The 21,323-nt window shown below is 37.8% G+C and overlaps 1 protein-coding gene across 1 annotated transcript in view; it reads left to right on the top strand.

Annotated features, from left to right (window-relative positions):
• Nucleotides 1–21,323, top strand: part of DHX40 (DEAH-box helicase 40) — a 35,689-nt gene that overhangs the window by 6,202 nt on the left and 8,164 nt on the right. The window contains exons 8-12 of the mRNA XM_037163691.2: nt 8,952–9,051; nt 10,910–10,996; nt 11,134–11,316; nt 15,471–15,551; nt 16,190–16,347. Of these exons, the coding sequence (XP_037019586.1) occupies nt 8,952–9,051; nt 10,910–10,996; nt 11,134–11,316; nt 15,471–15,551; nt 16,190–16,347 (609 nt within the window). The remainder of the gene's footprint in view (nt 1–8,951; nt 9,052–10,909; nt 10,997–11,133; nt 11,317–15,470; nt 15,552–16,189; nt 16,348–21,323) is intronic.

The following is a 21,323-nucleotide window of genomic DNA, read 5'->3' as shown; positions in this document are numbered from 1 at the left end:
GCAAACTCTTATTCTGATTTGTTCATGATAAATGCTGTTAAATGAAGTTAAGAGTTTTTTGTGTGAACCTATTTTATTAGGAATTTGATTTGTAAAACTAAAGGGAAATTAGCTGTAGCTGCCTAGAGTTTGATTGGATTTGCATTTAATGTAAAGTAAAAGGCATTTACATGCTTTTATTTTTTATGTGTATTTTTTGTTTTTGTTGAATAGGTGGTTCTTGAAATATTAACAAAAAATGTTCAGGACTATGTGTTGTCAAATAACCGCAGACCACATGCTATTACAGAAATTTCTTTTGTGATGCTGTTAAGCCCATGCTCTCAATATTGAAATCTATTTTTAGATTTTTACATCGTAAAGGGAATTCTTAGGGTCATTATTAGATGTTTAAGGTTCTTACTATTTTCTGGGGAATTGATGTAATGACTCTTAAAATTTAGTTTGTAAGTGAAAAGGTAATTAAAAACAGTGTGGTTGCTTTATTATTAACCATTATCTAATTATACTTTTTCCATATAAAGTAAAAAATTTCATTTTCCTCTTCTTATTGCCACGTTAAAAATAATGTTCTATACCTGCTCTTCTTTTTTAACATCCTGAAATCCAGTGTTCTTACTGTTAAAAATTGCTAGTAACTTCTCACATATCACGGCTATTCCATATTTTGATTTTGTGATAATAAATCTCTTTGAAATGCTTTCTTTTGAGATACTCTTCAATTATCTGGTTCTCCTGACCAGTCTTTCATAAGGCTTCTGCCTTCCTACCCTCTGTAGCCTTTGTGCCCTTCTGTATGTGACTATTTTCTAAGGCTTGATTCTTAGAATTCTCTATTTTGGTGACGTTGGCTTCCAGGACTCACCCGTCAGTTCTCTGTGGATGATTCCCGAAAGTACTCTCCAGGTCACACCCTGTCCCACGTCTAGACCCCCTGTGTCTCCTCGCTGGGATTTCTGGTCTGTGCATCATATCATCTGCATCAGGGTGTGTGGCCTTTCAGGGACCGTGAGCAAAGCTCACCTGAGCTCCGCCTCCTTTCTGTCCATCTCCCTGAACCCTTCTGTCTTCCAGGAAACTGGTCCCTGGTGCCAAAAAGGTTGAGGACTGCCGGTCTAGATCATTCGGTCAAAATGGGTGGCAACTCCTGCAGGTTTTCTTTTTACCATTGTCCTATTCAGGTTATTCATTCTTTCTCTTTTTCTGTTGTCATTGTTAAAATTGGGATCCTCAGTCTGCTTTCCTGGGTTGTTAACAGAGCCCGCTCACCTGTTTTCCCCGATGTCAGGTGCCATCCTACGTGGGTGGTAAGTGCAGTCTTCCAGCAGCACGGCTCTGATTGTGTCAGTCTCCTGTTGGGGACCTTCAGCTATTCCTTATTAGCAGCTGAATTAACGTGCCAGCTTAATAACTTGGGATTCAGTCTCCTTCTAGCATGACCGCAGCCTGCTTTCAGCTTTAATTCCCGCTGAAATTTTCAGCTGTAAACGCTGAAGATGTGGGGCTGGGTCTGAGTAGAGCTGTTGCCGCAGGGATTCGTTTGCTTTAGTTTCCTTCCTGGTTCCAAAGGCGCTATAGGGGTGAGCTACTGGTGATCCATTATGAGCATAATAGTATTTATTACAGTAGTTTATAACAGTGCAAAATGGCATTCAGACTGAGTAATGGGTGAGTTGGAGTTAGATGAAGTAGGGAGAGTATTAGGTTCCTGGGCCCATAGGCTTTTTGAAGCCTGCTTAATATAATACAGTACTTATTTTCTTATTATCGTGTTATTTCCTTTCTTTCCTGTTATGCTTCAGGGACAGAAAACTTGCACTTGAGAGTAAGGAGAGGGAAGAAGGGTTTCCTGCTTGTGGCCTGTAGTGAAGGGGGTTAAAAAAATGGCCCAAATCTAGGTTTACTGACTAGGTAAAAATTACAATGTGGATATTTTATATTTGCTTCTTTCTGGGCTAGTCATGAGGGTGACTGAGTGTTTTAAAGAGACATTTAAAAATTTTTTTTATTTATTTTTAGAGAGAGGGGAAGGGAATGAGAAGGAAAGGGAGAGAAACATCACTGTGTGTGGTTGCCTCTCATGAGCCCCCCACTGGGGACCTGGCCTACAACCCAGGCATGTGCCGTGACTAGGAATCGAACTGGAAAACTTTTGGCTTGCAGGCCCGTGCTCAACCTACTGAGCTATACCAACCAGGGCAAGAGACATTTTAAAATATGTCCTTAGTTGGCATAAAAAAATTTTCATCTCACATAGGAAGAGGTGTTGTATGTCCTTTCTGTGGCCTAGGTTACATGGTCTTGCTCCCTGGGCTCAACTCCGCCAACCCGCACCCTCTGTGATGTTCTCTCAAGCTAGACGTGTTGGTGGTATTTTTTGTTCTTTTCTTCCCACATCTTTTTTTGTGACTGTGTTTGCTATTTCCTTAACTTGAGCAACTCCTTTCTCTTTTATTCTCCCCTTTCACTGGCTGAAATCCTGTTACTGTGTTTCACCAACTCCATAAAAAATGTTTCCCAACTTCCCTCCTCACAACTGGCTTTGATCTCTTCTTCATTTGAACCACAGCTTTGCTGTACCTCTTGCGGCACGTCACACATTCTGTCTCGTGCTATGGTTGTCTCCTCCTAAGAGACTGAACTTCTTGAAGGCAAGTACAGTATGTTGAAAAAGTCCTGATTAAGTATTTGTTAGACTAAGTTCCAGAGTTTTGACTTTTTGCACATGTTCTTTAAATGTCTTACATCGAATGCTCTGTCTAGAACCTTTTTCTTGCTGCTCTCAAACCTTTTTGCTCTTCTGACTTCCTTCTTTGGTTTGAGGTATTACAGTCCCTCAGGCTTGTCATGCATCTAGGGCAAACAACCCCACAAAAATTTAGGAACTGAAATATACCTGTGTCTAACATAGTGACACATATTTGCATGGAGTTAGACAATTTTAGCACTAAAAGTAATGATCTAATTCAGTGCTTCTTAGCCTCTTCTGGAGGGTAGTGCCTCAGATTCTTTTGAAAAGGCAATGGAAGTCATGGCTTGTTTCTCTAGAAGAATGCACATATGCTATAGATAGATAGATAGATAGATAGATAGATAGATAGATAGATAGATAGATATAGATATAGATATAGATATGTTCTTGCGTAATCAAACTTCTTTATTTTACAGATAGAGGCTAAGTGATGGTCATGTGGTGCATCTGTATTTGATGGCTGGTTATTGACTCAGTAGTGGATGATAAAACTGTGTGTGTTTCCTGAAATACTTGCATTTAGTGTTTCCTCACATCATTTGAAGTGAGGAAAATCTGCTCACTTAGATTATTGCATAAATCCCAAAATAGTTTTCTGTCTTCCTACAATACAAAGACTTTACCTCAGTGTGGCGGGTAACTCAAATTTGCTTTGTTTACAATAGTTTCTTTAAATGTTAAGATTAAAAGTGTGGGGAATAAGGTTACTGAGCTTCACATAAAAACTTTTACTCTATGTGGAGCCTCCCCAAATGGGACTTTTTTTTGTCTTACAAAGAAATACATACTTCAATAAAAATCAAAGTAAGAAAATGATTAAACTTCTTCAGGTCCCACCACATGGTTAAGTACTGATGACTGTCAGTCTCTTGAGGTATGTCGTTCTGAACTTTTCTTTATGTATTTACACATATTTTTATTGTTTAGGTTTTTAAACAAAAAATGGAATTATGTTATATGTGCTTTCTTATGTTTCTCTTTTTTGCCCCTTTAGAGAAATCTTTAAAAGTACAGAAAAATACAAAAAATCCATTTTCCACTCTGCAGAATTAGCACGCTGTTAGTGTGTCAACATGTTTGCACCAGTTTTCTTTAAAGAAAAATTACTCAATTGAGGAAAAATTGTACGGTTTTATTGTAGAGAATTCAAGCAGTGTGCAAAATTACAAAGGTAAAAGTAAAGAAATGACCTCAAATTCCTCCATCCAGAAATAACCATCTTTAATATTAGGAAAACCATTTTTCTGGAGTGTGTGTGTGTGTGTCTATTTGTGTACACATGTAGAAAGATAACTAAATAGGTAGGTTGATAGAAATGCTTTTTAAAAGTGAGATTATACCATTGCTTTTCAATTTTTTGTTTATTGATTTTCCTTGGAGTGAGAGGAAGGGGGAGAGAGAGAGAAATATCGATTTGTTGTTCCACTTATTTAGGCATTCGTTGGTTGGTCTTTGTACATGCCCTGACTGACTGGGCACGGAATCCACACCCTTGGCTTCTTGAGATGATGCTCTAACCAACTGAGCTACCCAGCTGGGGCACTGTTGCTTTTCAAAAAGGTATATAACTTTACTTGAATTTACTTGAAGGAATTGTTAAACTTCAAGTAAACCCTTACCACATGAGAGAATATTTTATAAAAGGTTACTTTAAAATTTAAAAAGATGAAAAATATTAATATCTTCTTTTTAGACCATATTTGACTGGAGATCTTATCTGATGAGGATCTAAGTACTTTTTTACTCTTCTATGTCCTCCCCTTCTCATTTTTGTGAGTTATTTTTACATCATTCAGATATATTTAGTGCTTACCATCATTTTTTTTTAACCATGGTTTTCCATTTCTACATTATTTTTGGTTAATTTTCCATTTGCTGGATTTGGTTAACTTTTTTTTTTAATAGAAGAAAGTGCTTTTGAGTGTTGTTTTCTGTTGCTCTTTTATGTTTTAGAATGTCTGGCTTTTGCCTTTATACTTGAACTACATCTTGGCTGGGTTTTATGTTCTTGGGTCACACTTTCTTTTCCTTAGAACTTGGTAGGCGTTGTCCAGTTGTCTCCGGGCACTGAGGGTTGCTGCGGAGGAGTCTGAGGCCAGCCTGGCTTTTCTCCTTCCTTGTAAGTGATTTGCTTTTTTTGTCTGATTGCCTGAAAATTCCTATTTTTATCCTTCAAGTTCAGCAGTTCTAGGATATGTTTTCTTTTCTTTCCTTTCCTTTCCTTTTCTTTTCTTTTCTTTTCTTTTGGTGTTGACTGTTTTATATTAAAATTTCCTGGATTTGAAGTGCTAATTTTTAAAAATCAACTTTATTGAGGTGTAATTTACATACAATAACTATGCCTGTTTTAAGTATTATAGTTAATGGAGTTGGACAAATGTACTTATCCGTGTGACCACAACCACAGACAAGATGATCTTTGCTGATGTGTCCTTTTGCTCTGCAAATTCAGTTCTTTATTTCAGGGCCTTTTTTTGGTGTTACATCTTTGACTATAACTTTATTGGTTTCTCTACATCAGGGATACTAATAACTCTTATGTTCGATTGTCTGTCTTTTATATTTCTTGAGCTACTTTCTAGTTACTTTATCTCTTTCAGCTGCACTTAAGGATTCTCTCAAACCTTTCCTGTGTCAGGAATTTCATTTTCAGCTGTGTTAGTGAGAATTCTCAAGATATTTTTGACTCACCCAAAAATGACATCTGGGGCAGGGGTAGAGCTGGAGTTGAACAGTTTTAATTCTTTGTTCTGTTCTAGAATCCTCGTTAATTTTTCTTCTTTGATTGACAGTTTTTGTTTATTGCTTTATGTTCCTTTTACTCTGTCTCTCTAAGATGTATTTTTGCTTTGGGATCTTTTTGGGACAAGAAATTCTATGAGAAAGTGTCAGTTGGCCTTAATATATAATATGTCACGTGCATATGTATCTTAGGTGCATTGCTCCACTGAGACTGTATGTAGGAACATTACTCCATCGATACAGTCGAATGTTTTCTCCTCAATGTTCTTATTTCTTGGTGGACTTTGGGACTTTGGAACATCTTCCTGCCTCTGCCTGTTTGTCAATCTGCCCCCTCATCTAGTTAATAACATTCAAGTATCTTACTAGGTGCTGAGATAGATGGGAAAAGGAATATCAGAATCTTTAAGTAAAAAAACCAGGGAATGGAAGTAATCAGGAGAATTACTACATCTTAATGTATGTAAGTATTCACTCTCTCCCCTTTCCTTCACGGAGAATGAGAACGTGCTTTAAGATATATGCATTTTACGTTTTTCCAAACCCCATAAACAGACGGACTGGCATTTGATTATGCTTGTGGAATATGGTGTTAAAGTGTGTGGATAAAATGTAAATGTGAAGCAACTACAGGTTCTGTCAAAACCCCAGTTTCAGCCCTTTTTCATTGATTATAGTAAACAAAATGGTAAAGACACTTAAATTTTGGTGATTGGGACTTTTAGAAATAGGTTGATTGAGAAATGGATGAGATTACAGGTAAATATGTTTAGAAAGGACATTTCTAACTTAGGTAAAAGTTGAGATTAATATGAAATTGCAGAGGTAGAAGGAACTTAATTAATTATGTATATAATGCATTTTTTATTTATGAATTCATTCAGCTTTACTGAGCACTTCCTATGGTCCAGGCATTGTTCTACGTGCTGGGGATATGGCTTGTATATATAAAGAATATTCTTATTCCATAGAACTACACTGTAGTAGAGTGAATAGACAATAAATGTATAAACATGATTTGAATTACAAAGTGGTATGATAATTCCTGTGAATCATTTGGAAGATACATGCTACCTAAATCTAAGAACTATCAAAGTAATTTTTAACCCTTATGTGTTTCATCAGATTTTTTTAAATCTGAAAGAAATAGGTCTTTTGGGAATTATTTTAATAGCTATATTAAAACTTCTCTAGATGTATTCTTAAAACTCTGCCTTTCTAGCACTTTCTCACTTTTGAAATTAATTTTGGAGTGATACGGAAGAATAGCAACATCATTCAACTTGATTTTATTTTTCTATTTATTGATTTGAGAGGGAGAAAGAGAAACATCAATTTGTTGTTCCGTTTATTTATGCATTTGTTGGTTGCTCCTTGTATGTGCCCTGACTGGGGATCAGACCTGCATGCAGCGTTGGTGTATGGGGATGATGCTCTAACCAGCTGAGCTTCCTGGCCAGGGCTTCGACTTAGTTTTAAATTGGCCTGTCTGTGGTCAGGCCACTTGTTCCCTGGGCCTTAGGTCCTCATCTATAAAGTGAGATCGTTGGCCTAGTTCAACTATTTTAACACTGTGCTTGTTTGTGCCACTCCTTTTCTTTCTCATAATAGTCTAGCTTTTGTCTGTTTTATATATTGGGAATACACGGATCTTGGTAAGATTTTATTGGAAAACAACCTTTGTACTTTATTGGAAAGCAGGTTTTATTAAAGATTTTCTTGGCTGCTGAAAAGAAAAACTGGAGGTTACTCAAGCAGAAAAGGTGAACTTTCTATGCAAATAAGGGGCATTTCTTGTGGAAATCAAATGCAGCCAGGCATATAAAATGTTTTTCTTTCATTCTTCTGTTCTTTTAAAAATTTTTATCTATGTATTTTTAGAGAGAGGAGAAGGGATGGAGAGAGAGGAAAGAAACATTAATTGGTTGCTTCTTGCACACCCCCAACTGGGAACCTGGCCTGCAACCCAGGCCTGTGCCCTGACCAGAAATTGAACCAACAACCTATCGGTTTGCAGGATGACACCCTGCTAACCCACAGAGCCACACCAGTTGGGTTTAAAAAAAAAACCAAAACAACAAAAAATGTGTGAAAAAAGACACACACACACATACATATATATACATATGTGCATATATGTGTTCTAATATATAATGTATGATACATTAGTAAACACATATAAAATAAAAAATTCTAAAGACTTGTGAAAAATATATATAGAAATGCTAATAATTACTTTTCATATCCATGTACTTCCTGGAATGATTACTCCTAGTGTTTGGAGGTCATTGAAATAGATGATCCACCCAGATCCCTTGCTTGGAAGTTCCTCCACCTCTTTAGCTTTAGTGATCTTTATCTTCATCCTACTTTAGCCACACATTCAAAAGCTTACATCCTAGACTTTGTCATTACCACCTTTTCTGATCTCAGTTTTAAACATCTTTCTGATGGTTTCTTCCTGGTTTTCCAACCTACTCTACTATTCCTAAGTCAACAATTTTCAAAATGCATTGAGACTAGTCCTTTACTAGCCTACACCTAACTCTTTTTGCCCGTACTGGAGTTATTTCCTTGCAGAAATTCTCAGCTGTCTTGCACAGTTCTCTGCATAACCTGGCAGGAGAGGGAGTCTGGCCAAATCCATCTTTCTACTTAATCTGCACCCAGGCCTTCAAGGGCCTGGGATGTGTCAGGAATCCAGAAATACTCTTGTCAACTCTTGTGGCTGATTGATTTTTTTTTTTCTTTCTTTAGACTAGTTTTCTCTCTTTCATTTGTATTAGTCACTGTACTGTGGTTCACGAGTTTATTTTTCTCTTTACAAAAGAGTAGCCTAATGAAATTGAGCGTCCCTTGGACCCTTTTCCAGATTCACAAGAGAATCAAATTGGCCTCTCTTGGGGGAGATGTTTATCCTTTGTACAGTAAACTATGACCAAAGGAGCAAGGTATCATACTCCAAATATCACTGCTGGGGCCCACCCTTCAAAATGTGTGGGTAGTGGAAATGAGTGTGGAGTTACTTGTTTAGACAGGTAGTCATGAGTTGGGCAGATACCAAAAAAGTAAGAACCACTGACCTAATTAATCTTTAAGGCAGAGAGAGGTCCTTAATCTGTAGTCCATGGATGGGAATTGCTTGAAATATTTTATTTGTGTATATACATGTCTTTTAATGCAAAAGAGGTCCACAGTTTTAAAATCTTCTCAAAGGGAGGGATGACCTACAAAAGGAGTCTACTGTAGGGTTTATTTTAGCAATAATAATCTGTGGTTCCGTGGATCTTAAAGCTTTAACAGTGAATGGTGAGGGAAAAATAGTTTTGCTATTATATTTTGAATTCAAGATAAAGAGGTGAAGAAAATATAACTTTTAATGGAAAGAAGTTTTTCAAAACTCGAGTTTGACAAATGCATGTTATAAATTAGTATTTTCTTTTAACATATATTATAGATCAACAGAGGAGAATATTTTTGCCACCTCCACCTGGAATTAGAAAATGTGTCATATCTACTAATATTTCTGCCACATCTTTGACAATAGATGGAATCAGGTACAACTTTTAAAATTTATTTTAAAGCCAAGAAAACCACTTAGCTAATCATAAAAGATTGAGTCTGCTTCGCCGTGCCCTCTGCTAATTCCCTTCTTTCCCGCTTTACTTGTAATCACCTATCATTTTTGTTATTATTGATTGCAGTGAATAGGAAATGGAGTAGGAAGTGTACATAATATTTCTGATCCCACTTTTTAACTACTTGTACTTGGCAACTTGTAGCTTTCTCTTCCCAAGTTAAGATTATGGATAATACTTCATGGTGTCACTGAATAGGACGCCAGCTCTGTTTTTCTGTATTCCTGTTACCAGTGAATACTTGTAGTGATCTCTTCCTGTCTCACCTGGCGGCTCCACTTGGTAGAGGAAGCTTTTACATCCAGGTGTTTGTGTGGAGACACTGTTTCTCACTTTTCACCTTTTTATGAAATGAACTATGATACAGATCTTTTACTTAATGTAATCAATGATGCCATGAAATTTTAGGGTAGATATAATAAACACTTGGCAAGTAAGTCTAGACTCATGGCTAATGTGAATGAAGTCCTCTCAGCCTGCTGAACCGTGTTCCTTTTGGGTGTTGTCTTTTGCCCAGTGTGTTTTATATCATTAAGTCTTTCTACCAAAGGAAGGCTGGACCCAAATCTCCAAAATGGAATATATTTCGTTTTGGCAAAATGATCACCCAGATCTGAAAGGAAGTTTAACTTCTTCTCCCTTTTCTCTTTTACTTTAAAAATAATGGTTTCAGCCCTGACTGTTGTGGCTCTGTGGATTGAGTGCTGGCCTGCAAACTGAGAGGTTGTCAGTTCGATTCCCAGTCAGGGCACGTGCCTGGGTTGTGGGCCAGGTCCCCAGTTGGGGGCATGTGAGAAGCAACCAATCACTGTTATCTCTCACACACCGATGTTTCTCTCCCTCTTTTTCTCCCTGCCTCCCCCTACCTCTAAATGTAAATAAATAATTTTTTTTAATAATTAAATAAAAATAATGGTTTCACTAAGGGCTTAGGGGAGTAGCTCTCCCCTAAGTATTAATATACTCAGTAGTATATTAATTTATACTACTGAGTATAAATTAATTTGCAATTTTCTGTTTTCAGCAAAGGTAAAAGTTATTAAGTATTGTATTTCAGAATGTTCCCTTAGTAAATGGTGGACTTACTGCTGTTCCTAATTGTTTTGTTACATGACTCGTTCTGCATTTAATTGACTTACAGTGGTATTGTTAAAGGCTAGCTGGAATTAGATTTTGAACCCATTACAATGTTTTAGAACTGAGTGTCAGGTTTGTTTATTTTTTTTAAAAAGAGGAGAAATTCTATAACAAAATTAGCATTAAAATTGAACAGTTAAGTATCATGTAGTGCATTCACGATATTGTCCAACCACCAGGTCTGTCTAGTTTTAAAGCATTTTCATCACCCTAAGATAGAACGCCGTACCTTTTAAGCAGTGATTGGGAATATGGTATACATTCCATTATATGTACATGCCGTAATTTGTGCCTCTATTCAGCTCTTAATGGGTCATGGAACAGCCTTTTGCTTTTCTCAAATACTGCTACTGTGGACACACATCTGCAAGTCCTTGTTGAGTACTGTTTTCAGTTCTTGGGGGTGCGTACTTAGGAGTGGATTTCTGGGTCATATGGTAATTCTCTGTTTAATGCTTCAAGGAAGTTTTGAACCATTTTCCACATGGGCTGAACCACTTTATACTTCCAGCAGCAATGCATGAGGGTTCCAGTTTCTTGACTTTCAAGTTTTACAGTGAACATAGAAGTCCAAAGTGGTTGAAAATAAGCAGGTCTTTTCTTACTTTCTAAAAACTTAACTGGTTTTTGTTCTCCTTAGATATGTGGTAGACGGTGGCTTTGTGAAGCAGTTAAATCACAATCCCAGATTGGGGTTGGACATCCTGGAGGTGGTTCCAATTTCAAAGTAAGTCTTCTCTGTCAGGTCCTTTTGTTCAAAGGACAGTTGATCAGATAATTTCTGGTTAGTTCAGGGGCGGGAATTGAATTGCTTAGGAAACCCACAGAACACTTTGGGGACTTTTACTTTTTTTTCTTCTAAAGGAGCGAGGCGTTACAGCGAAGTGGCCGAGCTGGTAGGACTGCCTCAGGAAAATGCTTTCGGATCTATAGTAAGGATTTCTGGAACCAGTGTATGCCTGACCACGTGATCCCTGAGATTAAGAGAACTAGTTTGACATCTGTAGTGCTGACCTTAAAGTGCCTTGCCATACACGATGTTATAAGGTATGTAGACAGCTTTAAAAAAAAGAAAAATGTGTTAGGGTGGAGCCAGCTTATGTCCCAGAAATTCTTCGAAGTATTTGGCTCAGACATCCCTCCATATCAAGGTTCAGCCATACCCATAGAAAAGACTTCTTTACATTGCTTTACTGGAGTGTGATCCCTTGCTCACGTTTTAACCTTGGTTCAGTGGTGTACCTTATGCTGATATTTGGGTCGTTCAGTGACCACTGGCTTATCTATTGTGGAAGGTATATAATGATCTTAATTCTAGCCAAAAAAGGTTTTTCTGGGGTTTTTTTGTAGCATCTTTTGTATGACCAGCATTGTGCCATGCACTGCGAGAGACAGGGGAATACTCTAGTCGTTTTTCGCTTTCATGAAGCTTGAGTTGTATCAGGGAAACAAGAGTCAAATACTTGAAGTAATGAATAGAACTATTAAATTAGTCAAATGATGAACTATAAAATTAAATGGTGTCGGACAGTATTTTTTAAAAGATTTTATTTATTTTTAGAGAGAGGGGAAGGGAGGGAGAAAGGGAGAGAAACATCAGTGTGTGGTTGCCTCTCATGTGCCCCCAAACAGGGACCTGGATCTCAACCCAGGCATGTGCCCCAACTGGGAATTGAACCAGTGACCCTGGGTTTGCAGGCCAGCACTCAGATCCACTGAGCTACACCAGCTAAGGCTAGGATAATATTATAGAGGCTTGAAATTTCATATTCCATACACATGGTAAAGGAAGTAATGAAGGAAAGTACTATCTTATTTTTAATTTTGGTCTTGTCTGAGAATGTAAAAAATGTCTGGAACTTGGGAGAAGGTGGCCATGCATTCTTTAAAATTTTTTATTTATTGATTTTTTTTTTTAGAGAGAGAGGGAAACATTGATTTGTTGTTCCACTTATTTAGGCGTTCGCTCATTGGTTGATTTCTTATATCTGCCTTGACCAAGGAGCAAACCCACAACCTTGGCTTGTTGGGATGGTGCTCTGACCAGTTTAGCTACCCGGCCAGGGCTGCATCCTTTAAATTCATCATAATTACTAGATGCATCCAAATACAAATTGTATACTTTTGGAAAATCAGTTGAAAAAGGTTTTAGTTATCACAAACCAGAGATTTTCTAAATGAGAATATAGGTCCTAGAAAGAGGAAAGCATGTAATATGTGAAATTCTAATTGTCGTCATAAATGATATAAATGAAGAGCCATTTAAATAAATCTAAATGGCCAAACAGAAAGCTTTCAGATTTGAATATATTTACAAAGGATAGCAGGGTAGCATATAACCAGGAATAAATATATATTAGAAAAACAAACAATAATTACTTAATATTTGTACTGAGTTATTTTCTCCATATTAAGTTTTAAGATTTACACTACTAAAAGTCCCCAAACTAGAGGAAAGGAGAAAAGAAAGATTCTCTCCCCCTTCTCTTTAAGATATGTGTAGAAAAAGAGAGAGAACCAGTATTTGGGAAACACGGTATACTGTTCATAGATGGCAGAAAGAAAATAGAGCTTTTCAGTTATTTTGCTTCCCCTTTCTCCTCAAGAATGACTTTAAAACTAGAAAGATGAGAACAAGTCTAGATAAGGAGGAATTGATGATCAAGATGAATTAGAAAGTGATGAGATGACACCTAATAACCATAAATGAGTCTGTCTAGAGGCTTTAGACATGGTTTCCATGGTTCTAAAATAACTTGCATGTTTAATGTCAAATGCATTGTGGTTGTCTATGAGAAGTTATGCAGAACAGGTCACCAGAAGATTGTTAGAAATGCATATGTCTTAATTTTTCCATTTAGGAAAATGACAGATTTTGGGAACAACTACTCAGTAAGCCTGACATTGATTCTTAGCAGATTCTAGTATAGTTTAGTGGAAAATGGTTTAAGAGCATTTAGTGATGACTTACAATAATCAGTGTGATTCAAAATTGTTCCCAAAGACTCTCATTATAAACCATCTTCTTTTTAGTTGGGAGACAGGACCGTCCGCACAGTGGATATGCTACAAGAATTTATTGAAAGATAGCCCAATGTCTCTTATTTTCAGCACAGTTTTTAACAGGATTACATTTGACATCTTTGTTAATAAGGTGAAGGACACTACTGCTGAATAGAGTTTAGTTGCCAAATATCCAAATCCAAAAAATATTGGTTAATTGCTTTGTGTAGCCTAGGTAGAGGTTTTACTATTAAGATACTGATCTCTGCTTTTTCCTGGTAAGCATTTTTAATGAAATCATTAAGTAAGTATTGAAGTCTTGATTATCAGATTTCTGGAAAGTGTCTTGCTCTCTAATTGGTGGAGAATTAAAACCAAGATTTAGAATGATCTCAACAGGTCAGAACCTTGGACAAAAGTCACAAGGTCAGAGTCTGAAAGCTGCATCTCACAGTCTGTGTTTTAGTTGCACATTAGGGAAATTCATGTGCAAAATACCTGGAATTATCAGATTATGACAAACTTAATAGAGTTTGCAATATTATGCTATTAGAAAACAATTCAAAAGTCCCTCTGGCATAGAATGGTTATGTTAATAGACAGCAGTATCCAGATGACTGGGAATTATGTCATCACTATTCTGTGCTGGTCACTCTACATTTGGAGTTTCATTTTGGATATTGTTGTTTTATGAGAAGTTTGACATCAAACTAGAGTGTTTCTAGAAGTTGGCAGTTAGGTAGTGAGTCCCTTAGAAACCAAATACCAAGAATGGTTGGCAGATTAGTAACTGATATAATCAAGGGATAAAAATAATTGTAGTGTTTACAGATCTGAAAGGGTTCTTACAGAGAAGAGGAAGCTAACTAGTTTCTCATTGCCCTAGGGCAGAGGTCACAGACTGTGATGCAGGCTCCCTGACCATTTTTATAAATAAAATTTTATTGGAACATAGCTATGCCCATTCATGCATGGCTGCTCTCTCTACAACAGCAGAGTTGAGTAATTGTGACAGAGACCATATGGCCTGCAAAGCCAGGCTATTTACCACTAGGCCCTTTTACAGAAAGTGTTGCAGACTTGGAAAGCTGACTGTAAGAGTCTATGAGATTTTTGTTTGTTTGTTTAGAAATAGAGCTCTCAGTCCTGGAATGGACTTTTGTGTAAGGTACTCGGCTTTTTGCCCTTTGTTGGACTGTTTTCAAGGTGAGAAATTGGAGTAGATGATTTATCATGTCCAGACTTACGGTGGGAAAAATAACCCAGGGCAGAAATAATGAGTAACTATTGTTACTCTTTAAAAGTGTATATATATTCATGCTTGGTTATATGCCACTCAGTTATCCTTTGTGAAAGGTATTAATTGTTTTATGGTATTGTGGTTATGTAAGAGAATCTCTTTTTGGGGAATGCATGCTGAGTATTTGGGGGTGAATTAGCATTGTATTTGCAACTTGCCTTTAGAGTTCAGGAGAAAATAAGTACATACACATATGTAAAACAAAAACGATAAAGTTAGTTGAAAATACTTGCCTTTTTATCAAAAGTCATTTTGAAGTACTATTAAACAGTTTGTATTTTTTGGTGACTTTCAGTGAATTTTTCCATTGTTTTATACAATTGTATAAAGTGTAATAAACTGTGGACCAAAGAACAGAGGAGTTGGCATTGGCCGTGTGAAGAATGAGGCGGGATTAAGATAAGAGGAATGGGGAGAGTGTTCCAGCTAAGATCAAAAACAGGTGCTTGAATTAATTGAAGACTGACTCAGAAAAAAGTTATTTCCCCCCTTTGCTGAATGCTGATCATGATGATAGAATGACTAAAAAAAAAAGAGAGAAATTCAAAAAATAGGAGAGCTAAAACCTTTTAAAGAAAAGTTTTGAATCTGTATAAAATCTTAGTTTTCAAGAAATGGAATCTTGCCCTGACTGGTGGGGCTCGGTGGGTTGGGCATTGGCCCACCACTGAAAGGTTGCTGGTTGGATTCCCAGTCAGGGCACAGGCCTAGGTTGCGGCCAGGTCCCTGTTGGGGGCAATGCAGGAGGAAACTGATGAATGTCTCTTTCACGTGTTGATAATTCACTCCCTCTCTTTCTCCATTCCTTTCTCTGTCTCTAAAAATAAATAAAATCTAAAAAAAGAAAGAAAGAAAGAGAGAAATGGAATCTCATTTTCTATCTCATGTCAACACACAGGTTTCCCTATTTGGATCCACCTAATGAGAGACTTATTTTGGAAGCCCTTAAACAACTTTACCAGTGTGATGCTATTAACAGGTAAAAACAACAAACAGAGCCCCCCCACCAAACCTGACCACAACAGATGTTAATCTCCTTATAAAATAGAGTTCTTAATACTGTCCTTTATAAGTAGAAAATGATTTGTTTGAATGGAATGGATTGTTTTACCTGAAATTAGAAATTATCTTGTTTTTCTTCACCGTAATTCTGAATTTACAAACTACCGTAAAACTGATTTTGCTTAATATTGGTGCTATTTAACAAGTGATTTTGAAGTACTATTTCAGTGCCAGGCATTATGCTGGGTGCCTCAAAACAATAAGAGCCACAGCCCCTGATTTTGTGACTGTGTGATGGGGAAAGATTTGGTAATTATCGTTCTTTCATTCCTTCAAGGGTATCTTGTGTGTTTCTGTAGCATTTTGTGTCTTATGGTAAACTACCTCACTCTGCATCATTGTCCAGTTTTTTTTTGGATGTATTGGCCCTTGGCAACAAGGAATTTATTGTCTTTTTACATTTCTCTTATCAACGACCATATGTTTCTTACATTGAATTGAATTTCTGGGGGTGATTTAATCTAAATTATATCTAATTTATTTTGAATGAGTACAAACATTTCATTTGTATTCTCCCAAGGTAGAAAGACTTAACAAGTCTTTCTTTCTGTTAAGGAGTGGCTACGTGACCAGACTGGGTTTGTCTATGGTGGAGTTTCCTCTCCCTCCACACCTGACGTGTGCAGTTATAAAGGCTGCTTCTCTGGACTGTGAGGATCTGCTGCTTCCAATTGCAGCGATGTTGTCTGTGGAGAATGTCTTCATTAGACCTGGTGAGAAGTTTATTGAAGAGGTTCACTTTTTAATTAACTGACTTTGCTTTCTAGAACAATTTTGGGTTTATAGAAAAATTGAGGGAAAGTACAGAGGCACATAGTTTCTCCTATTAACATTTTTCATTATTGCGGGGCATTTGTTAAAATCGATGAGCCAATATTGATACATTATTATTAACTAAAGGGACTACTGTTTGCGTTGTATATTTTGTGGGTTTTGACAAATCTGTAATGATATGTATCCACCAGTACAGTATTATACAGTATAGTTTCACTGCCCTAAATGTTTCCCGGGCTCCACCTATTCATCCCTATGTCCCTTCCCCCAACCCCTAGAAACAGCCATTACTCTTTTTACTGTCTCCATGGTTTTGCCTTCTCCAAAATGCCATGTAGTTGGAATCATACTGTAGGTAGCCTGTTCGGGTTGGCTTCTTTAACTTAGCAATGTACATTTAAGGTTTCTCCATGTCCTTTTGTGGTATGATAACTCATTTCTTTTTATTGCTGAATAATATTTCATTGTATGGAATTTTTTCATCCCTTTACCTTTTGAAGGGCATCTTGATTCTTTGATCACGTTTTGGCAATTATGAGTAAAAGTACTACACACATCTGTGTGCAGGTTTTTGTGCAGACGTAGGTTTTCAGCTCATTGCTGAATAGTATGGTAAGAATATGTTCAGATCTGTAGGAAACCGTCAAGCTGTCTTCCAGGCCTTCCAGAGGTCCCCACCGTGCTGCATTCCTACCAGCCGTGAGTCTGAGCGTTCCTGCTGCCTCCCAGCCTCATCAGCATTTGGTGTTACCAGTGGTTTGGGTTTTTGATCAACCTAGTAGGTGGGGCGTGGTATCTCACTGTTGTTTAAATTTGTCATTTCCTGATGATATAACATGTTAACCATCTTTTCATATGCTTATTTGCCATTTGTATATCTTCTTTGGTGTCTGTTCGGGTCTTTTTAAATGGGTTGTTTGATTTCTTATCGTTGAGTTTTAAGAATTCTTTGTATATTTTGGATAACTGTCCTGATATGTAAAAGATATATCACATATATTTTTTGCAGATATTTCTCCCAGTTCATGGCTTTTCTTCTCATTTTCTTGACCTTGTCTTGTGCGGAGCAGAAATATTTAATTTTAATGGTGTTCAGTTGATGAGTGACTTCTTGTGTGGGCCATGCCTTTGGTGTTTTATCTGAGGAGTCATCACCATACCCATTGGTCATCTAGATTTTCTCCCGTTATCTTTTAGGATTTGGATGTCCATTTGTTCCAGCTCCAGTTGTTCAAAGGACATTCCTCCAGTGCAATGTTTTTGATCCCTTGTCAAGGACCATTTGACTTTATTTGTGTTGATCTGTTTCTACGCCCTGTATTCTCTTCTACTGGTCTGTTCTGCTATCAGTACCACACTGTCTTCATTGTCGGATCTTTGTAGTAACTTTCGAGTTGGATAGGGTCAGTTTCTGGCTTTCCTCTTTATCTTTAGAGGGGAAGGGAAGGAGAGAGGGAGAGAAATATCAATGTATGGTTGCCTCTCATGCATCCCCTGCTGGGAACTGGCCTGCAACCCAGCCATGTGCCCTGACTGGGAATCAAACCGAGATCCTCTGGTTCGCAGGCCCATTCTCAGTCCACTGAGCTACACCAGCCAGGGCTTTTATTTTTTTAATTAAAAAAATTTTATTGAACTTATTGGGGTGGCATTGGTTAATAAAGTTGTGTAGATTTTAAGCATATAATTCTATAATACATCCTCTGTTTATCGTGTTGTACATTCACCAGCACTGAGCATTTTTTGGTTGCCGGATACCTAGCCCTGGGATATGAACCTGAAAACACACAGTTCTTACATTTTGTTATCCTTTAACTAAGTTGTTTGAAATGGGAAATATATAATGGTCCTGGCTGACAGTTAATTTCCTTCCACTGGTAAAAGAAGATAGTATGGTGAACCTTTGCCCTGTTGCAATACATTAGTAACATATTAACCTTTTTTTTACCCCTAAGAATCCAAAGAAATGGTAGTTCGGCCCTTGGACCCTTAAAGAATTGTTTTGAGGTTTGCATGTCTTTAAACTTTTGCTTCTTTCTTTTCTTGGTGTGTCAGTGTGGGACACAGCTTAGTTTGTCACATGTCAGCTTTGCTTTCTTCCATTGGGGGTCACTACTTTTCATTTGTAAAACCAGGGAGTGGGATTAAGGTGACCTAATTCTAATAGTCTTGTAGGGCCAGAAAGAGGAAATATTTTTCCTTTTTGGTATATTTAAATGGATGAAACCAGTCTAGTGTTAGCCTTCTTTGAGGGGGAGGGGGTAACATTTTGTAATATAATTTTTTAAAATTTATTTATTGATATTTTAGAAAGAGAGAAAAAGCACATCAATTTGTTGTTCCACTTACTTACGTGTTCATTCATTGATTCTTGCATGTGCCCCGACTGGGGATTGAACCTGCAGCCTTGGGCATATTGGGCCAGTACTCTAACCAACTGAGCTACCTGGCCAGGGCCTTACAGTACAATTTTAAACTTACAGAAATGTTGAAAGAATATGAAAGGAACTTCTTTATACCTTTTATCTAGTTTCAGCAGATTTTAATGTTTTGCTGCATTTGCTTAATTATCTCTCTATATGTATAAACATACATTTTCTTTTTCTGAATCATTTGAGAGGAAATTGGAAACACTGTGCTTCCTTACCACAAAGTACTTACATGTATGCTTATTAAGAACAAGGGTGATCTCTCATATAACCAAGGTAAAGTTATCAAAGTTAGGAAATTTAACATTGATACAATACTATTATCTAGTCCAGAGTCCATATTTAAATTGCTCATTGTCCCTAGAATATGCAAAAGTAGTTTCAGAATCGCTAAGCTATACCATTGTTAAAGGCAACCTATATAACTAGAGTTCAATATTTGCTTTTTTGGGGGGGTAAAATTTACATGTAGTAAAGTGTATTAATTCTTAGGTGTATAATTCAGTCAATTTTGTGAAAAGCATACACCCACAACCCCCACCACAGCCCTGTCAAGATACGGAACAGTTTTATCACTCCAGAGAATTCCCTCAGTGCTCCCTCCCAGGCAGACACCATCCCACCTCCCACATCAGCCACTTTCCTGATTTTTGGGGGGTTGCTTTTGCCTCACCTGAAACATTATATAGATAGAACTATACAGTATGTACTTTTGTGTTTGGCTTCTTTTGGTCAACATCCTGTATGTAAGATTCATCCATTTTGTTTTAAGTAACAGTGCTTTGTTATTTTTATTGTTGAGTAGTATTTTGTTACTGTATGAGTATTCAGCAGTCAGTCTGTCATCCTGTTGATGGACATTTGAATTGTTTCTTTTAGCCTACTTGGAATTCATTAAACTTTTTGATTGCATACATTAATGTTTTTCATCAAATCTTGGAATTACTTCCTCAACAATTTTTCCGTCCTTTTCTCTCCACTTTTGGCACTCCCTGTGCTTAATGGTGTCCCACATTTCTTAGACTGTTCCTTTTCCTTCATTTTTCCCCTCTGTTTTTGGAATTTCAGCCTCCCTTGATCTGTGCTTTGCTGATTTGTTCCTCTGCCAGCCCGTGTCTACTGTTGAGCCCCATGTAGCAGAGCCTTCGTTTTGTTTATTGCACATTTCAATTCCAGCAGTCAGCCACTGCCGGTGGGAGGTTGTACTAAGTAAGTCCCTTAAGCCAGTGATGTGTCAGTCTTTACTGTTAGGTCCGTGTTGTGTGGTTTGGAGACAGTTTTCCAAGTTCAGGGAGTCTGTCAGTTTGTCCTGTGCTGGGCCAAAGACCAGAGACTCTGACCGTCCCTCTCCTTTGCTCCCCAGAAGGTGCAGCCTTAGGCATTTGCACAGTCTTCCACGACGTGAGGATAGCTCTGGTTTTAACAGGTTTCTCTGATCTTTGTGTCATTTTTGGCTGTTCTCTCTCTTATTACCACACCAAGCTGTTAGTCTCCACTGATGGCTCTGTTGTTGTTGACAGTGTCTTGGGGCATAAATGGCTTTGTTGTCTGATCCAAATAGAGTTGGGCACCTCAGCAGGGGCAAGGTGTTGGCCAGTCTTTGGCAGCGTTTGTCCCACCTGCCCTGGGAAGAATCTCTGTGCTGTGGAGCAGGGGATCGATGGGGCCCCTGCTCTTCACTGGCTGCCCTGCCTGGGGCCTCCCTGTGGAGCAGAAGCTTGGGGTGGGAGGTGGTGGAAACTTCTGACTAGTAGTCACAGCTCCCTCAGCACAAAGCCTGGCAAGATGGGATCTGTGGATATACCCCGGCTGACAAACATGTTTTTTAATTTAAAAATTAAAAAAATGCCTGAACAGCTCTAGGAAACTAGGAGTAGTAGGAGCTACTACTCAGCCACTGAACTCACTGGACAGATCTTCTACAATACAGAGTGGTAAGGCAGTGGGGGACTGCACTGTCATTAGCCGTCCCCCTATTTATCAGCTGCTCAGCCTGGCCCAGATTCTCATACGGAATAGAAACTAGGGGTGAGAGAAAGGGCACCACCAGGTCAAGGTTGCCAGGGCCCCTGAATTAGCTCTGTACACACAGGTGTTGGGGGAGGGGTGGCTGTGTCACCTCTTCCAATGTAGTGTTCTCTGCGGTTCCTAGTGAATTCCATAGATTCAGTCAGTCTCCAGAGATTTTGATAATTTTGACTAGTTTAATAGATGTCTCTGAGAGAGAGAGGTTCTGCCTAATTCTTCACACTACCATTCCCAATATATCATACAGTTCAAAAGTCAAACACTGCAAAAGAAATTAAGTGAAAAGTAAGTCTTCCTTTCCTGAATATGCCTGCAGGTCTGACTGCTAGAGGCAGCAGCTACACTGTTTCTTATTCAAACTTAGATGTTCTTGCTGTGTATACATATACGACCCAGACTTAATTTTTAAGTCTGGATCATTAAGATCTTCAGCTGCTACAAAAAGCATCTTCAGTTTT

Source organism: Artibeus jamaicensis, unplaced genomic scaffold, assembly GCF_021234435.1.
Source record: "Artibeus jamaicensis isolate MK-2021 breed Jamaican fruit bat unplaced genomic scaffold, CSHL_Jam_final contig_1998, whole genome shotgun sequence".
Taxonomy (NCBI): Eukaryota; Metazoa; Chordata; class Mammalia; order Chiroptera; family Phyllostomidae; genus Artibeus; species Artibeus jamaicensis.
The sequence above is the reverse complement of the archived record's forward strand: the minus strand, read 5'-3'. Positions and strand labels throughout refer to the sequence as shown.